General features: G+C 39.8%; 2 protein-coding genes and 1 long non-coding RNA gene across 3 annotated transcripts in view; 1 reads left to right on the top strand and 2 right to left on the bottom strand.

Moving 5' to 3' along the window:
• CAD (carbamoyl-phosphate synthetase 2, aspartate transcarbamylase, and dihydroorotase) overlaps window positions 1-7,122 on the bottom strand; it is a 41,847-nt gene extending 34,725 nt beyond the window's left edge. The window contains exons 1-4 of the mRNA XM_034421130.3: window positions 6,791-7,122; window positions 4,543-4,682; window positions 3,194-3,323; window positions 495-637 (exon numbers count right to left, since the gene is read on the bottom strand). Coding sequence (XP_034277021.1) covers window positions 495-637; window positions 3,194-3,323; window positions 4,543-4,682; window positions 6,791-6,875 — 498 coding nt within the window. The 5' untranslated portion in view covers window positions 6,876-7,122. The remainder of the gene's footprint in view (window positions 1-494; window positions 638-3,193; window positions 3,324-4,542; window positions 4,683-6,790) is intronic.
• A 1,381-nt stretch (window positions 7,123-8,503) lies between these two features.
• Window positions 8,504-15,056, top strand: LOC148116969 (uncharacterized). The gene is made up of 2 exons (XR_015731609.1): window positions 8,504-8,576; window positions 10,296-15,056. It is a non-coding gene; the product is annotated as an uncharacterized LOC148116969 (long non-coding RNA).
• ATRAID (all-trans retinoic acid induced differentiation factor) lies at window positions 10,477-17,983 on the bottom strand. Its single transcript, XM_034421132.3, has 8 exons — window positions 17,740-17,983; window positions 17,534-17,658; window positions 15,806-15,877; window positions 14,837-14,908; window positions 14,184-14,305; window positions 12,457-12,557; window positions 11,557-11,704; window positions 10,477-10,898 (listed from the first exon to the last, which is right to left on the bottom strand). Exons 1-7 carry the CDS (start codon window positions 17,830-17,832, stop codon window positions 11,600-11,602), a joined length of 690 nt encoding a protein of 229 aa, XP_034277023.1. The 5' UTR covers window positions 17,833-17,983; the 3' UTR covers window positions 10,477-10,898; window positions 11,557-11,599.
• Between the last annotated feature and the right edge of the window lie 912 nt (window positions 17,984-18,895).

Genomic DNA, 18,895 nt, shown 5'->3' with positions numbered 1-18,895 from the left:
AATCCCCTTCCTCCTTAAACCCCTCCAGTCATGAATGGCTTTCCCCCAACAATGCATATCTAATTTAAATTCCTGTCCAAGTATTGGTACAAAGCAGAGGTGGAATCCTGCAACAATAACAAAACTGATTGGTCTTTATGCTTTTAATTGCTTTTATTACTGTTGTGAACCACCCATAACCTTATAAGTTGTGTGTCTATAGAAACCTTATAACATAATAACTTTTTGGTGCAGAAAGGTTCTATGAAAGAACTGAGCCACTTGGAAGCAGTAGAGTGTATATTTTTAGGCAGAAGGAGGGACCATTGAATCAGAGAACTTCTTCTCAAAAATAATTCATTACAAATAAGATGTTAAATGGACTTTTATTTTTTTCCAAACGCAATAGTTAAAGAAACCCCTCTCCTATTCTGAATGTTATACAGTATCTCCATTGCTGTTGCTTGCCACTTCCAATTTGCTTTGCCCACATTGTCTCTTCCCTTCCAACCTACTTTCAGTGAGACTTCCTTCACCAAGTTCCGTGTGTTTGGATCGTCAAATGGCTGGTGTGAACTATGGACGCCCTCTGGTATCAGTTTTCCCAGCATACTCCCTTTTTCCCGGATCCGCTTGGTTAGCGCTCGTGTATCAATTCCTGCAGGAGAAATGAACCGTTAGAAAGGATGGACTATATCAGTAGACTATGTGGTTCTGTAATCACCGGGAGAATTCACAGACAGGATAATCTCTATTTCTATCTATGCTAAGACTACCTTGGGAACTTTGGAACAAGCGAACTATCTTCATATTTTGACAGTTATCAATAATGTTGATTCTATCACAGTTTTGCTTCCCTGTATTTCTAATGAAATACAATTATGTGGACAAGTGTTCCATCTAATCTGTTAGATGTCAAGCAAGGGGATCCAGTTTAAGCCTTCACTTAGTCATGGAGTTCAGTGGTTAACTTTGGGTCACTTACTCTTATTCCCAGCAAAAAAAAATCAGGAAGAACCCTTTTCCAAATAATAGACGTTATTAAAAGCCATAAGCTTTCATGAGCTGCATCTCACTTCATTGCAGAGTGGCTTCATGGAGGCAGGTAATCTATCTCACATATAACCTGCATCCACAGAGTCAACTTTTCTTCTCCTCCCAATTTAAATCCTATATCAATTAAGTCCCATCTGATGGGAAATGTCAGAAAAGCCTATGTCTTTTAATAGATGTTGGTAATCAGAAAAGGTGCTATTGTACTGCTTCTGATTTTTGTTAGTACAGGTAGTCCTCGACATACAACAGCTCATATAGTGACCATTCAAAGTTACAACAACATTGAAAAAGTGACAGGACCATTTTTCACACTTGGCAAGTGACTCATATTTATGATGGTTGCAGTGTTCTGAAGTCATGTGATCACCTTTTGCGACCTTCTGACAAGTAATCTCAATGGGGAAGCCTGATCCACTTAATAACCATGTCATAACTTAACAACTGCAGTGATTCACTTAACAACTATGGCAAGAAAGATCATAAAATGGGGCAAAATTCAATTAAATGTCTTACTCTATAAGAGAAATTTTGGGCCCAGTTATGGTCATAAGTCAAGGCCACCTGTATAGAGTGACAGAACTTCTCCTACAATCTCTCAGAGTAACCTACTTCCCCAGATTGTTGTTGCAGAAATAAATTTTTGTCTGTGTAGAAAGAATGGAAGATTACCTTAATGGATATGTGCAGAAGCTGTTGCCTAGGCAAAAGAGGCTGAAACAATTTTAAGTCCAGAACATCCAGATAACATCTGGAAGCAATTCAGACAGAAGTCTCTCTAATTCACTGAAGGAGGAGGATTTCTCAAACTGCATCCAACTCTAAAAGCTATGAACCTTCCAAATGCCAGCAGTCCTCCAGCCAAGGAGCAAATGGCTAAAAGAATCAGTCTGTCCACTCTTGGACTCTTAAGTTAAGTTTGCAATTATTCACAAAGCAGAATTTTAATGAATAGTGTTATCTCTTCTAACTTCCTTGAAAATTCATTGTGGGAACCCAATTTGCTTAGTTCATGGTTCAATGTAATGCATGAACTTAAAAAAAGTGAGAGATCCAGTAATCATGTGAAAATGTTATTGGAATGTAATCAGTGATTGCATAATGAAGAGTTTGTTTATTTATTCCTTCCTTCCTTCCTTCCTTCATTCACTCAATTTGTATGACTGCCAGCCAGCAATCCTTGGCTGACAGGACCCAAAGCATGCCCATCCTGCCATATCGGATTGGGCAGTTAGAAACAACTGGGAAAAAACAGGGTGACCCAGCCCCAATTATGAAGGCCTTTAAAGGTGACAACTAGCACCCTGAATTGCATCAAAAGCACACTGGCAATGAATGCAGTTCATGAAGTAGAGTTGTTACATGTGCAGAGTAAATAACACCATTTATTACCACTGCTGTTGCATTTAGCACCAGTTGAAGCTTCCAAATGCTATTGAAAGGCAACCTTAGTTAAACTGTGCTCCAGGAGTCCAGATGGGAAGTCACAAGAGCATGAGTGACAATGAGCAGGGACTCCTGGTCCAATGAACCACTCAAACATATGCAAAGGCCTTCATAGCCACAGCTGCCACCAGCTCTTTCAGCAGGAGCCATAAGTCCAAGAAGACCACCCACCCCCAGATCAGATTTTTCTCAGATAATGCTATCCCATTCAGAACCAAAGGTGGAAAATCCCTGAAACTGAAAGGTCCAAATTCACAACAGTCTAGCTTGGTTGAGCCAAAGCCTGTGGTGCCCCATCCAGACTTCACAGCCTCCAGGCACTGGAATAGGATATCCATGGCATCCATTCAGGTGGCTTGGGATAAAATTATAAATCTGGATATCATACTGTTGATACTACCTTACCCCAAACTGTCAGATCACCCCATCCAATAGCCCCTCAGGTAAATATTAAATGGGAAGGGAGAAAGGACTGAGCCTTCCAGCACCCCACTATGGCTTTCAAGGAGCACATGAGAGAGATATTGCAACTCAACTTGCAACTCACCAGGTCCTCTAGAGGCAAACCCTAGCACAGGGGTCTCCAACCTTGGCATCTTTAAGTCTTGTGGACTTCAACTCCCAGAGTTCTGGGAGTTGAAGTCCACAAGTCTGAAAGTTGCCAAGGTTGGAGACCTCTGCCCTAGCACAAGTCTTTCTGACAGGAAGTGCTTACCTTCCAAACCAGGAATCCCCTTTTCTTTCAGCCAATGATCCAGTGAGCGTGTAGCACTCCAGTGGCTGGGATTTCTAGAGCATTCATCGACAATCAGTGCGGCTACATGAATGCCACTAGATTCAAACCACTACAGGAGGGAAAGCAAAGAGTTAATAAAGAAACATATCTCATCATCACAAAAATTTCCTAATCCCCTTCTATTCAAGTCCCCAAAACACTTTATTTATTTATTTGAAATATGTACATTATATACCATATTTTTCAGAGTATAAGACACACTAGAATATAAGACGCAGCTTAGTTTTTGGGGAGAAAAATAGGAGGAAAAAAATCTGCCTACCAGGTATTCATCTGGCTAGCGTTCTTAGTCTGGTCAGCTTCAGCACATTAAGTTTGCTGGTTTTTTATCCCCTGCTTGGGGATAAAAAACAGCTTCTAAGGCACAGCTGAGAGGAAGCAGCAATGAGAAAAGCAGGCAAAGCGGGGTGGGGGTGAGGGGGAAGATTGCTTCACTCGGCTAGTGCCTAGTTAGGGCTGAAAAAAAGCTTCTAAAGAACAGCTGAGAGTTGGAGCAAAGCATGGAGATGCTTCAGTGGATGAGCAGGCAAAGCTGGGAAGATCGCTTGCTAGTGCCTCGTTAGCGCCTCGTTAGGGCTGGAAAAAAGTACATTAGGAGTATAAGACCCACCCAAATTTTCAGCCACTTTTAGGGGGGAAAAGGTGCATTTTATACTCCGAAAAATATGGTATATATATTTATATCCATCATTTGTGTCAACAATTTCATTAGAAGAAATTCTGCAGCTGACTTTCAGCTGTCATTCCCAGAGCCAAAAAATATGTTTCTCTCCTGTTCTTTGAAACTCTCCACAACTTCAGGGATACACGGTAGTTAAGAAAGACTACAAACTGATCTAATTCAGCAAGCAGATTAGAAGTGCATGAACCTCTAATCCAGTTCATTTCATCCAATTAGTTCAAAGGTATCCAATGTGTTTTGATTATTTGGTATGAATCATTAGTCTAATTCAGGACACTGGATTATTCTGGAAAACAATCTAATCTTATCACATATGAATCAAATCAAATCTCTACATCTAAGATGCAGATAACCCAAATTTAGATATGTTGTCTGTCAATTTTATAGCATTGCACTGACAGAGCAGATGAAGTATGTGAACACCAAGCTGGCTATGCCAGAAATTCCTAGAACTCTTCAACTAGGCCAGGATAATTTCTGGCACCTGGTCTCCAGGCATCCAGAAATTAAATCTCAATGCTAAGCAATCTGAAATGTTTATTTTAACATTTAAGAATGGGTTTCTTTCTGCCAATGCTATACTTACCCGGCTGAGACCATATTCATCCAACTCATCTGGAGGAACACCATAATTGCCAATCAGTGGGTACGTCAGTACCAAGATCTGGGATTTATAGGAGGGATCTGTCAGTGCTTCAGGATAACCCACCATGCCAGTCTGGAACACTGTAGATTCCAAGAAACGATACAAATTGGATTAGTGATCCTGGCAAAAACCCATATTGGTTTTGGCAAATGACTCTCCTGCAAACCAGGCCTAAGAACTGAATAATCTTTCTCCAGCCCATTCGTAGTTGTTACTTCAGTCCTTTAGCGCTCTGCTGCATCTGGCAAAAGGAGCATTTAAGGGAAAGAAATCAGATGCGACATCAGCAGCCTTTTCAGAAGACTGGATAGAGTGGACTGCTGACCTGTCCAAATTTCTCTAGGAAACATCAAAGCAAATGCAGGGATCTATATACTGAGCTCGTCACCTTTTTATCTCTGTTTGCAGTTTACCCAGTGTGGAATCCCAGGCCATATCGCTATATTCACTTCTACAGCTGCACAATATTCCTAACATAAAAAAGGCAGAGCCAAGATAAACAATTATCAGCAACTGCTCCATTCTCACAATTTCCACATCCAGAAAATCCATCTTGAACACACAGTCATGATGTTTGTCACATGGAACAATTCAATACCAGGTTTCTAGTGCCATAGACTTTTCAAAGATGGAGGAACACACTATTACAGAAGCATTAAGAATGCTGCTGCTACTGTTTAGTACAAGAAGGGTTTTTTTTTCACTGAATAAGCTGAATTCTCATGATTGTAAGAACTTGTAGGATACACAGACTTCTCAAAGCACCTCTTATCCATTTGGCACTCTCTTCTATCCATGTCTGCTTTTTCCTCATCATATTCCTGATATGAGCTTTCTACTATCAGTACAGCTGTCTCCTTACCAGGAGAGAATGTTCTCCATGCTATAGCTTTTTATTAAAAAGATAGTGGTACATGGGAGGAGCTGCAGCTGGATTAAACTAAAGGCCTAACTAAAACTTAGTCTCTACAAGTATCAATATTGACTATTCTTAGTAAGCAATCTGTCCCGCCAAATAGTGCTGAATTTTTAGCCAATATGAACATTGGCTAGAGTCTAGATCATGATTGTAGATCAACATTCAAGGGCTTCCAGTTTCTAAATCCATCCATGCAAGACTGCTTTAAGGATTACAACTAAATAAATCATATGATGTGCTCTGACCACTCAAAACTACTACACAAATGTGTATTATTGTGGTTCTGTTGTCATTATTGTGAGTCCTATAAAAGCTTGAGTTATCCTCTTGATAGTGACATGTTCTCAGATTCTGGACTTGCCTTCTTCAATAGAAAGGGTACGAGGAGAAGATCCACTTTGATTCACTGGCTTCAACAAGATATTTTATACTTTTTAGCAATCAGCAAACCAGATATGACTACACTCAGCAATAGAAGAACCATTCTATTGGATGAGAACATTGATCTGTTCTGTCCAGCAGCCTGTCCTCAAAACAGCCAACTAACTGATTCAATGTCTTCTAAAAGTCTGACACAACAGCACACTTTCCTTGTGTTATCCATCACATGGCACTGAGAGGTGTATGTTGCCACTATTCCCAAAGCATAACTGGCATAATTTGAAGCCAGCAAGAGCCTTGATCTTCATGAATTAGCACTTCTCTTTTCTTAAAAGTTTTTTTTTCCCCTGGAGGGCCATCATCATCGTAGGGCATAGAATAAGGAGTGACAATTCCTTATTTACTCCTTTGAAACCTTTCAGGTGATCATGTTTCAAAAACACCTTGGGAACTATTGGTGTAGGTAAGCAGAAGGATGAACCCAGACAGGATGATACTTTCTAATTTAACTGAACTGGGAATGAGCCTGATCTAGTTCCAAGATCAGCAATGTAACAAGCGGGAGAAAAGTCTAGGGGCCTGACCAGGCAAGAAGAGATGTGGTCTTGTCAGGTCTATCACAGACAGCTGTGCTACCAAGTCTGGGCATGTTTCAAAGGCACTCAAATAGCCTGAGGCACATTTGGGGATCCAACAACGGGTCAAAGGCGCCTGCTGAGCAAATGGGCATAACGACAGAAGACAGGACCGTATCTCGACCTTCTCTACATTAGACGGAGGGGAGAGCACCTCCAGCCTTCCTTTTGCCGGAAAGGCAGAAGTACGACCGGTCAAGCAAAGAGCTTTCCTTCTCTTTCTGCCCCACTTTGGTCCTGCATGGAAACTCACCGACTTCACCCGCAACTGGAGTCCCCACGAGTCCAAAGGGACGCCCACGCAACACCGTCCCATCCTCCAGCACTAGGCTGCCCATAGCTCGCTTTTAACACGTGGAGGACGACGGCGGGATGGGATGGCTCGGAATTCCCGGCGGCGGGGAGCGGAGGTGGGTGGGAAGAGAGCGACAGAGAGACACCGGGAGACAAGAGCGGGAGGAGGAAGGGGGGGAAAGCAGAGGATGCGGCCGGCGCCGGACGCACGAGGGGGAGGTGATGTGGCCGAAAGCGGTGAAAAGCGCGTTGCCAGGAGGCGGAGCCGAGCGGGTGAAGAAGGGAGGAAATGACCTGTCGAGGGGCGGCGCAGCACGAACCGAGCCGGGCACGTTTTTCTTTCGAGCTCCGCCCTGGTGGGATTCTTCTGCCACAGATTCTCTTTAGGGTAGTACCGTACCTGCGCCTTGCCAGGCCCGGTCGGCATGTGCTGTAGAAGGAAAGCGCTTGCAAAAAAGCAAAACAAAACAAAACAATGCATTCCGTGGGCAGATTTTTTGCCAGCGGGCAGTTGCATTTGGCCCACTCAAATAGTAGTTGCGGGAGGACAAAAGCTACCGATAGAACTGAGATTTTAATTGTGAATGTTTTAACAGCGGCTAGAATTGTTTTTGCTAAAAATTGGAAAGGCGAGGAGATACCTACTGATGATGAAGTCATTAAGAAAATTATGGACTGTGCTGAAATGAGTAAACTGACATTTGAAATTAGAGAACAGGAAGATAAACAATATTATTTGATTTGGGATTTGTTTTACCAATGGCTAGATAATAAAGCATGGAGAGGAAATATGAAATTAATGTAATGATAAAATATATGAAACGTTTTCTTACGTTAAATAATGGTTATATGAGTATAATAATACAAAGGGTTATATAAAACTGTTAAATAAGAGAAATTAAATATTGGTAATTTTGGATATGGGATTGTACACAAAAGAATTTCCAGCGATCGACACATTGTCTGTAATTGTGTTTGAATGAGGGTGGTTTTATGTTTTGTTTTGTTTTAAATAAAAAAAATTCAAAAAAAAAAAGCTACGATATAAGAGAATATTTGTAGCTGGGGTTGAACTGTGGGGTCCTTGATGCTCTCTTGAGCTTGCTTGGTATCTTGCAAGACATTTCATTATCAAACTGTAAGGTAAGCACTCATGCTAACACTGGTTATCTGGTTATCTGGTATCCGCCCATTCACTCTCAGTGACTCTGGGTTGCTTACAAAGAATAAAAGCCTAATCTAAAAGAATAAAAAACAATATGCCCACCCCACTCCATGGGGGTGAAATGTTTGCAAGAAAACAACCAAGCTCAGAGAGCATCAAGGACCCCACAGTTCAATACATTAATAGGAACACATTAATTTTCCTTCCTCCTATTTTCCCCTTCAACAACGACCCTGTGAGGTTGACTGGCCCAAAGTCATCCAGCTGGTTTTTCATGCCTAAAGTGGGACTAGAACTCCAGGCCCCTGGTTTTGATATCCAGGGGGAAACCCATGCAGAGTTCAGTGTTTTACACTCAGTTGAAATTAAAATTGCATTAGAATGTGTAACACTGCTGCTTAAATAAGCTACATGATTAGAGATGGCCCAGTTTCATCAAGTACATAAGGGTTCGACTAGAGGTTACCTCGTGATGTCATAATACATATTGGATCAATTGCCTTCTGTTCAGAGGTAGATTCTGAGCCTGGCCATGTTCCCAGCCAACCAGTATCTTGAGTTGAAACATACATTCACAGAGGTAAGGCTGAATTTTGGGCCTATAAACATAAAGAGGTTCCCTGTAATCCATTCTTCTAGCTGGGAAAAAGCTTTGTGTCTTATACAAAGACAAAGGGCAGAATCCTGAAGATGCAGACTAGAAGTTGCTATGCCTTATCTGGGATAAATGATATAAAGCTAAAAGTAATTCTGATATATGTTTGAATTTACCCCCCAGAAATTAGGGCAGATCTACAGAAAATATTTTGTTTCAAGATTCAAATAATTCGTATATAAATAAATGTTTTTAGCTAGGAATTGTTAGATGTTTATTTTTTTTATGTGTATTAAAAGCCATCTGATTTTTATTTCTCTGTGCAAATGTAAATTCATAATTTAAATGCAGTGTCCCTCAACACAAATTATAGCACTCCAGCACCATCTTGTGGCCTAGCAAGAACTTTGTATTTTTGCAAATAGGATTCACATACTGTTGCTTTTGAAATTGGGAGGTGGGGGGAAGACTTAATTTTTTATAAAATTCGTTATCGTCCAAAGAATGGTAGAAGAATGGAAATCTCTATAGCCACCTGTGATTATGCCAGTGTCAGGAAGCTGTATTATAGAAAATATTTCATTTCAATTTTTTTCCAATTCTTACTTTTATTTGTATAACTCCATAGTAGTTATGGAACAATAACAACCAAGCAGTAATACCAAGGCAAGGAAACAGTGAACTGAGGATCCAAAAAATACCTACTTATCCATTGCCTAGAAAGACCCATCATTTCATAATCTCCCAATTTGTACACTGGTTCCTTTTACACTATATCAAACTGACTGTCTTAACAATTAGAATGTCAATAAAGGGAAAAGAGGGGGAAATTAGATTTCTAGCTTTTCTGTTTTTGTACTTTCCCTATCAATTACTTTACAGCATTTGTAAATATTTAGAAGCCAGACTGTAATTATATTTACCATGCTGTGATATATTGTGTGAATGGAAGCAAATCTTCTTTAAATTTAAACTCAATTATGCTGCTAATTTTGTCATTACTGCATATTCTCTGAGTTTAAATTCCCAGTTAAATATTGTCAGGATTATATCTTCTTTCTAGTAAATTTTGGTCAAAATTTATTCTTATTGCTGTGATTTTATATATTTCTCATCAAATTGTTTCTTCTTGGAGTTTTGTGAAATTATGTCTTTTAAGAAAAGTTTGATTTCAAAGTACATCCAAATGTTCCTAATAGCTGAAAAGCAGCTAACCAATTTCTGAAAATGATTAGTAAAATGAAGTATATGAACCTGGTGCACTTTAAAGGCACCATCCATGGTTTGAGCAAGATGGTCTTCCAGAGGTCTAAACCAGCAGGAATCTTCGTTTTGAAGTCTTCTCACAAGGAGAATATACTTGCTGGCTCTTCATTCCGACACAGTTGTTGGTACTAAAGTATATTCACTTTCATAATTGTAATTGATCTTATCCAGGATACCATTAAATTCTTCCATCTCTTCGATTTCTTGCCATAATTTGACATGGTTATTTGTTATATTTTTCTTGTTGACTTTTCAAAATTGACTACATTATACATCTGACCTTCTCTGTACATACTCATTGAAACCAAATTCCTTGTTTATCTGAGCACATTCCTAAGCCTCAAAACTGAGCAGATGGAATGTAAAACAATCCAGAGCAGACATGCTATGAAATCTTCTCTGGTTTATTGATTAACTGAAGCCGCTTTTTCCTTACAGTGCTGCTGCCCTGATTATATACATTTTTGCCTAACTCAGCAATCTCCAGAGAGCCAAGGTTGGATTTATTTATTTTTGCAAATGGGAAGTAGATGTGGATCAAATCCTTGGAACAATGTGTCCCAAAAATACATATCCCAAGGAAGTTTTATTTTAAAAAAAAAGTTTAAATCAGTTATTAAATTGATAAGCTAATGGTTTAATTTAAACAATCATAGTTACTACATGAATCAGCTAATTGTTTAATGAAAACAATGGTTTTAAATAATCACTTTTCAAATACTTGGTATACAGCATTGACATGATTTAAAAGCTTAGGGAATCTTGCACGAACAGAGGACAGTGGGCTGAATAGACATCAGTCTTTTAACAATGAAGGAGAGAAAGAAGCAAAGCGTTCAAGGATGAGTATTGTTCAAACACAGAATCACATTACTAGTTCAACTTTGGCCTGGAATGCAGACAGATAGTTTTTCCAACGGCTTCATGATTTGTAGAAGACATTTGAAGAAAGAGTGCAAACTTGCAACCTTTCTGTAACAGGCATGAGGGGAAAGAACAGCAGGTGATTTGGAGTAATCGGGTCCCAGAAAAGAGTAAAGGCTAGAGAAAGAAACATGCTTCAGTTATTTATTAAAATAAACCTTTACATTTTAAGGCAGGAAAACAACTGGGTACATTAATGGTAGAATCCAAGAGGTGTCCTGAAGTAACAGGAGCAAGGATGGGATTGAATGTCTCATAAGCTCTCTTTTGAACATTCCAGATCCAGAAAAACTTCCCCTGAAAAAGAGCACCCATATACTGCTTCTAACTAGCACTTTTTCTCAGGCTCCCTGCTTCTAATAGTAGAAGAAAGAAATCTGGATTAAGCCCTAAAGAATCAGGAGTCACACAAGCACTGGTTTTTGTCATATCCAGACACAACCCTGATTAGTTGTATTTACTTTATTAGAAATTAAATGTACACTCCAAAGAATATCTAACATCCAATAAGACATTAATTTCCCCCAGTTCTCTTTTTATAGTTTATTGATAGTCCCAATTTGTATGCATTGGCAAAGCAACCGGTCTCGTTGAAAATAATATGTTCCTGTACATTAACTGCTACAGTGTTCTCCCATGTGTCCGAACATGTAACAGAGTGTAACCACTCTGACAGGCTCTAATCTAAAAATTATTTCCCCCAGAAAAATTGGGAACCATCAGTTCCAAAACCAAAGGTAACAACAGACAGCAGATAAGACTTGTAAACTAGCACCTCCTTTGTGCAGTGTTGGTGGGCCTGGAGAATGGAGAGGCCACTAAACGGTTTTGGCTTTGTGCCGCTGGGTGATCCAAAGGAAGGTGGAGAGAGTGATAGTGATGGCTCCCAAAGTTCCGAAGAACAGCAGGTATGGAAAATTGCCCTGAAAGGTAAAGGTAAATTAGAAGGCTTTTTCTAATTTGATTAGCTCACAAAGATTCCTTTTCATCAGCTTCAAAGGCTTGAATCAAATGGGCTCTAGCACAGCTTTTACCAAACTGAAGACCTTGAATGCTGTTGGATGTTAGTGTCCAACAACCTCAGCGAGAAGAAGGCAGTCCTAACACAATGTAATGATTATTCCCAGTTGAAATAATCTATTTCAGTGGTGTTAAGCTCAAGGCCTGGGGGCCGGATCTGGAGATCTGGCTTGTGGGGCTGCCCTGGAAACAGTGAAGGATCGGCCCACGGTGCCTCTGCCAGCAAAAATGGAGCTCGGGAGGGCTGTGGGCAGCCCTCCCGAGCTCTGTTTTCGCTGGCAGAGGATTGCAGGCCATTGCAGCTGAAAATGGAGCATGCAAAGGGCGTGGGTGGCCCTTCCAGCTCCATTTTTGCTGGCAGAGGGTTGCAGGAGAGTTTCGCAGCCAAAAACGGAGCTCGAGAGCCTGTTTTTGCTGGCAGAGCGCTCGGGCCACCACAGGCGCTCCCAACACGAGTGAAGTTGAGCTGGCCACGCCCACCCTGGCCACACCCCCAGGTCAAACACAACCCTGATGCGGCCTTCAATGAAATCTGAGTTTGACACCCCTGATCTATTTCATTAAGAGCTCTTATTTTGCCCAAGAGCCCCATCTCCTTGTACCAGAAGAAAAGCATATGGAGCACAAATCCCATCATAATCAAAGACCAACTTACCTGGCGCAAACATTTATAGCCATGGTATGGATCTACACAGAGGCACTGGGACAAGCCGGGTCCATCAGAAGTACAAAGCGATCCCTCTGGACATACCCAAACTGTAGAGAAAGGAGGTGGAGGGGAAAGGGTGAGGATATCCTCTCACTTTTCAAATCTCATTCCACAAACAGCACAATTCACAGCTTCTTGTCTTTAGTTTTCTTTCAGTCTCTTCCACACCATTAATACTTTGCCTTCCATTTGCAGAGCTGACCTTTTTCTGCCCACCTTAAACCTTTCTGCCAAAACCACCTATTTTTATCTTCCTAAGATTCGGGACGTGAGGACCTCGCTGCCCTCACTTCAAGTCTTTTGCCTCCTACTACTATTGATGATATCTTTTTGTACAAGGTGTGTTTCATGTAGCAAATATTTTGCTCAATCTACTCAGGATTAGGACTAGCCCATAAAACGCTAATGCTAAAATCAGAAGTAGATTCCACTGGAGAAATATGTAGAAAAGCCACCTCCTCCCCCAGCTGCAGTTCATTTCTGAAAAATAAATTTCAGAAATAATAGCTAAGCAAGAACACTGATATCATGCAAAAGAACTTCCTGCTGGATAGTCTTTTGCTGCCCTTAACAGAACTGCCCAAGGCAACTGTGCTGTTTGATAGTAATAATTAAGAGTTATATGTTATCAATGAAGAAATAGAGTAAGATGAAAAAAATCAAAACCTCAACAGCCAAATTCAGAACTCAGATTAATATCATATAGTATTTAGCTACCTCATTGACATCAACATACAAGAGATAGCAGAGTGGAAACATGAAATTTGAGAGTTGCTTCGTGTTTATTTCTGTTTGCCTTCCTGTAGCTATTTCACTGCAGGGGAATTCTAGACTTTGTTCTATGTTTGCAGACTGCAACAAAACATACAGTGATAAGAGTGACTCACACCTGACTCACAGCTTTACTAATTGATGGTTAGGCTACTGCAATGTAGTAGTCTGTGGGGCTGCCTTTGAACACGACCCAAACTGCAGTGAGTCAAAATACACTGCTCAAAAAAAATAAAGGGAACACAAGCAGAAGACATTCAAGATCGGAATGACTGAAATAGCCTTATTAAATACTTTGTTCGTTACATACAGTAGTTTTGTGTTCCCTTTAGTTGTTTGAGCAGTATATAAACTACTGTATGTAAAGAACAAAGTATTTAATAAGGCTATTTCATTCATTCAGATCTCGGATGTCTTCTGCTTGTGTTCCCTTTATTTTTTTGAGCAGTATATATTGGGTAGGTTTTTAGCAGATAAGAACCATTACTGTAGAATTAACTCCTATTCTTCAGTTACCGCATTGGCTGCTAAGAAGCTTCTAAATCAATCTTCTGGTTTTGACCTTTTAGTACCACCTCCTCCAATATGATTGTGGCTGTCTCTCATGCTCTTCCAGGAAATGGATATTAATGGTCCCATTCCTAATAGAGTTTCAGTAAGTCTAGCCCTGGAGACAATCATTCTCTGAGGGTCCTCAACCCTGTGGCATACCTCAGCCTCAGAGGTCCAACAGGCAGCCACTCTTCTTTATTGTTTTTTCATAAGACTGAAAATAATTTTGTTGGAGTTTGGAGGTAAACAACTTACTTTTAGGGTCCTCATCACCAATCCCCACCTTTCTCTACCTCTTCTTAGGTGTCTACAGCCCAAGCACCCAAGGTCTTGCCTAACTATATCCATACCAAGTCCCAATGAGCCATTGCAGGAGCTCCTCTGGTTTTGACAGATACGATTGTTCCCTTGGATGGTGATATTTTTCCATACTTCACTGCCTCCAGGACAATCCAGCTTCTGGGGCAAAGCACTGGGGATCAACATAAATTATATCAGAAACAGGCAAGAGGCAGATTCAATAGGATTCCCACCCCCCAAATAAATAGAACCTCAAAACTACATCCCAAATGCATAATGTTGTGAAAATAGCCAAGAAAAGCTGGATTTCTACTGAATCCTTTTAATGAGAATGTGGCAGTAATGCATAATAGGCAAGGTTATGCTACAGTTTCCATCTCCTGGTAAACCTTGCTTGGTAGGCCTTCTCTGTTGTGATGCCCACACCTTATGGAACATTCTCCCCTTATAAGTCAGTTTCATTCCTCCTTATTTTTTGGAAGTCCCTCAAGAGCACCAGTGAGATCTTGAGGTGGCTCTGTTCCTGAACAAATCTCATGTTGCATGTGTGTGTGTTTTATGTGTCTTGGTTTGACATGTTTTTATACTTTTTTGCTATATGCTAGCCAGAATCACTTCTTGTGTGGTGGATATTAATTTGATAAATGAACTCAAGTCAGCAGCCTCCACTCATTTTGCATCTGTCATCATTTACAATACTCACAGGGTCTGCAGCTGAGTGAATCCACGGAAGCGGTCTTCAGGGAGACTTTCCAATGGATTGTCAGTTAGATCACTACATTAAGAACAAGAGAATGAAGAGAATACATTCAAGGCCAATGTTGTGCTTCCTCTATGCTGTGAATGATGTTTAGTGTAGTACATCACTCTGATATCATGTCTGCTATAGTGAGACAATTCACATTTAAAAACAAGTATCTCAATCTTGAGGCTTTCCTTCTTTCCAGCTTGAAGACAGATATTACATGTGCAATTTAAATGCCCAAATACAGAATTAAAACACTTTCCAACAGCAGCTCATACAAAAAGAACACACATTCCATGGCTGTTTACATGATAAATGTAATGCCTGTATGTATCAAAGACTCACATATAAACCATTAACAAGCATCTGAGCATAAATTACTTGCAATTATTGCTGGTATTTCAGAAAGGGAAGCCAGAACCCACAAGCTGACTTTTGTCTCCCCTAGCCTCCCCTAGTGTTCAGGATGAATAAAGAACCACAAAGAGTTCTACTATTAAAAAAAAGCCTTTCAGTTCTATGTCTTGTATGGGGACTTATGAACATGATGGTACCAGTAATTCTGTCAGCTGCCACCTTATGCTTGCTTGTGCTTCACTGTGGTGACAGACTGCCATGAATTGAGGGGAGGGGAGATGAGGGGTGGAATGCTTTGGGAAACAAACTTCAGTGTGGTATCTCCACAAGACTGCTGCCTCAAGGTCACCCAATTGGAGAAAGAAGGGGGCTGCATACCAATCTGTGCTTGAACTGACCATTAGGAAAACTTCTTGCCTGAACCAGAGTGGTTATACTGGGGGGAGCAATGAGAGACAGTTAAGGGAGGGAAGAGTAGAGCTTGGGAATTTTGGAATGTGATTTTCACATTCCAAGGATCATTTCTAATTAGAGGTTTAAACGGTGGCAGGTCCAATGAATTAAACTTACATGACAAAAGCTGTATTCACTTCCTGGAAGCTAGAGCACAGCTGATGCATTGAGCAGTTTCCATAATCCAACCTATAGATGAAGAGAGATAAGCAGTCCTCTTACTTCTAGTGTAAAGGACTGGGTAATTTTTATATTGGGGAGTAATAGAAAACATATTTCACAATAGTTAGGTAAGACATATCACAAACCTCAGTTATCGAATGTTATATTTCTGTTGGTATAACATTTTTTGAACAGATGCAGTAGTCAATTACACTGGTTGACTGAGTTCCCACAACATTTTTGATTCTTTTGGTATATTTATTAATTAAAATGGAACAAAGAAAAAAAACAAAATGCTGAATTCAACAATCCTAACATGCTGCACAAATCCAGATATTGGGTGGGTGACATATCAAATTGCTTGTAAAGGTTGGCTGTTGAGCAGGTATAGGGGAAATATATCAATGTTCTTTATACTCCCAGCATAAAGGAGGAAATATATTGTTCTTTATGTCTCATGGCAGCTATCCCCCCAATTTTATCCTTCACCAAAGTTCTGATCCTATCTCCTAAGTTTTATCCAACGAATGATGTTGGAGAAAAAATATTTCAGGATAATACTGTACCATAAAGTTCATTCATACATTAATGTATTGAATAAATCAACTTGGGAAAATGAAATGATAAATAAAAGGTACACTACTTAACATTTAACTTCAACTCACATTATCCTGTCATCATAGCCAATACTAAGAGAATGTGGGAATTATCATTCAGATTATAATAACACAGATATTTTGTTCTAATTAATATTTTTCAGATTACTATCCTAGGAATCATGCATAATGAGGTGCCCAGCAATTCAGGAAAAATAAAATTAGCATACAAATTCAATAACCATATATTTAGAACTCTCAGTACATTTACTGAGTATATTTACTTTATTTTACAGAAATGCATTTCTGTATTTTAACAACATACATTCACAAAACTCAACTCTCAGTAAACCTTAACATAATTAAAATCTCATCAACCTCACTCCATTATAATCATTTTAAAGTTAAATTAAAACTAGATGCCCATATAAATATAATGCCAGAACTGTACAAGGCAAATACATTTAAGGCAGCATTTTCCATAGAAAGGGAGGACCTGCCTTCTATTTCACATCCCTTACTTCCTGGGAGAATTTTTGCAATGTTGTCATATTTTCTCCCGTTTAAATAATATCTAGCTATGTCACTGTTCTCACCATTGAGAAAGAAAGAGGAAAGATAGAAAGAAGGAAGGAAAGATTTATTTTTAAAACAGCAACAATAGTATTTTTTTTGAAAGCTCATTTTATAGGTTCTCATAATATACTTTTGGTTTTTTAAAAAAACAAAACAAAACAAAATAAGCCTTCTTAATCAGATCACGACCTCTTCAGGGCAATGGCACATTTAAAATATATTCCTAGACAATGCTTCTTGGAATCCAAAACCAGATACAATTATCTGGTTTTAGGGCTGCCTTTGGATTGCCTTGTTACCACGGTTAAGCAAAAGATAACGTACTTGGCCTCAAGCACTGTATTACAGAACACATTTTGCTAAACTGCCAGCTTGCGTCAGGCGCTGAATTATTTTCCCCATAAGCGCCGCCCGCGCCGTTGCAATTCCGGGGTGTAACCTGGCTAACTCCAGACTGGGAGGAGCCCGAATAAAGGTTAGAAACAGATCATGTCAGCTCGAATCGACTCACCCCAAAACAATCTTCTTGTCCCTCTCTAAGCAGCAGCGGCCCCGCCTAACCGTACCCACCCGGGAACCGCAGAAAACGGCTGCTGCGGACTCATTTCGCATGGGCCCAGCACAGCAGCCGCAGACCTGAAAGGAAAAGGTAGATGGAAAGCATGAAAGACCCCTCATATATCTCCCCCCTCCCGGACAAGCCGCCTCCGCCTTTACCTGCTCTAAGGTTTCTACCAGGAACCCGGCGAACGAAGGGACGACCAAATACAGGAACAGCTGGGCAACCCAGAGCCAGCTGGGCGCAGCCATGATGTATCACATGATCTCAAACTTAGTCACGTGAATCTGAATCAAAACAAGCACGAAAAGCGTGTTATTCTCTCCCAAAGAGACAATAAGGATATTGTCTCCATGTGTTGCTTAGACAGTAAATTAATCACTTTAAGAATTAAGAGCTGTCTCCTTAAGAGATTGCATTGTGGGAGATGTAGGCAGAAATTGCATTATGGGAAATGTAGTACCCGTGACGTTGACCACATCTGTGTGTCTGCCACTGAGGCTCTCTGCCTGGGTGTAGAATAAAGCCAGAGGAGAGAAACATGCTTTCTGAATATGGGGACAGTTCTACTGCTCTTTTACACTAGGAAGTGGGACAATTTTTAAATCATAATAGATTTTGTTTGATTTAGACTCAGTAAATTATATAAACTCAGCCTTTGTGATTTGTAAATCACAGTTTATAGCTTAGTATTTTATGTGAACTTAGCTTTAGGTTTATTCAATACATCATGGTTAAATTGAACTTGATTAGAACAAACCATTCTTATTCACTGAAGTCAAAATTATATTTTAAGGTACAAGGTTTAACCAGGCTGTTTGTTGTTTGCAGAGATAAATTAGTGGACTGATAATCATTTCCCCAAGGATGTCTCCCTCTCTTAAAAGTCACTGCATTTTATCACCTTGACCTTGAATGCCTATAATAAACTGTTAAAGACACATAATTGCACCAATATACTTTCTAAATTCTCCAGGAACATTCCTTGAAAAAGAGAACACTAAGTCCAAACCAAAGTGCATCTGATATCAATTCACCATTTCATCTCAGTGATCACAGTAGATTATGAAAAATAATGTTAATTGGTGCATGCTCTTATTTACTGTGTTAAGCCATCCACTTGCTCTTGTGACATTTGAGATCTAAGAAATTGCTACCACTTATTCTTGCAACCTAGATTGAAATTCAGCAGTAAATTTGATCCTATAGAAATTTGCTGCAATCAAGTCATAAAATAAATCTAGAAGTTAACACTGAAAATGAATGAAAAATCTCAGTTTTAAAGGATTCAGCAAAGTTTGGACTGTAATTCAA

Source organism: Pantherophis guttatus, chromosome 1, assembly GCF_059756535.1.
Source record: "Pantherophis guttatus breed Tessera chromosome 1, ASM5975653v1, whole genome shotgun sequence".
NCBI lineage: Eukaryota > Metazoa > Chordata > Lepidosauria > Squamata > Colubridae > Pantherophis > Pantherophis guttatus.
The sequence above is the reverse complement of the archived record's forward strand: the minus strand, read 5'-3'. Positions and strand labels throughout refer to the sequence as shown.

What these genes read in the sequence shown, in the direction of transcription:
- ATRAID (XM_034421132.3), bottom strand. Translation starts at nt 17,832, where the DNA reads ATGGCTGCGCCCAGCTGGCTCTGGGTTGCCCAGCTGTTCCTGTATTTG. An exon ending in TTCACTCAGCTGCAGACCCT is followed by an intron (nt 14,306 to 14,836) that starts GTGAGTATTGTA and finishes GTTGATCCCCAG; the next exon opens with TGCTTTGCCCCAGAAGCTGG. An exon ending in CAATGGCTCATTGGGACTTG is followed by an intron (nt 12,558 to 14,183) that starts GTATGGATATAG and finishes CTTTCTCTACAG; the next exon opens with TTTGGGTATGTCCAGAGGGA.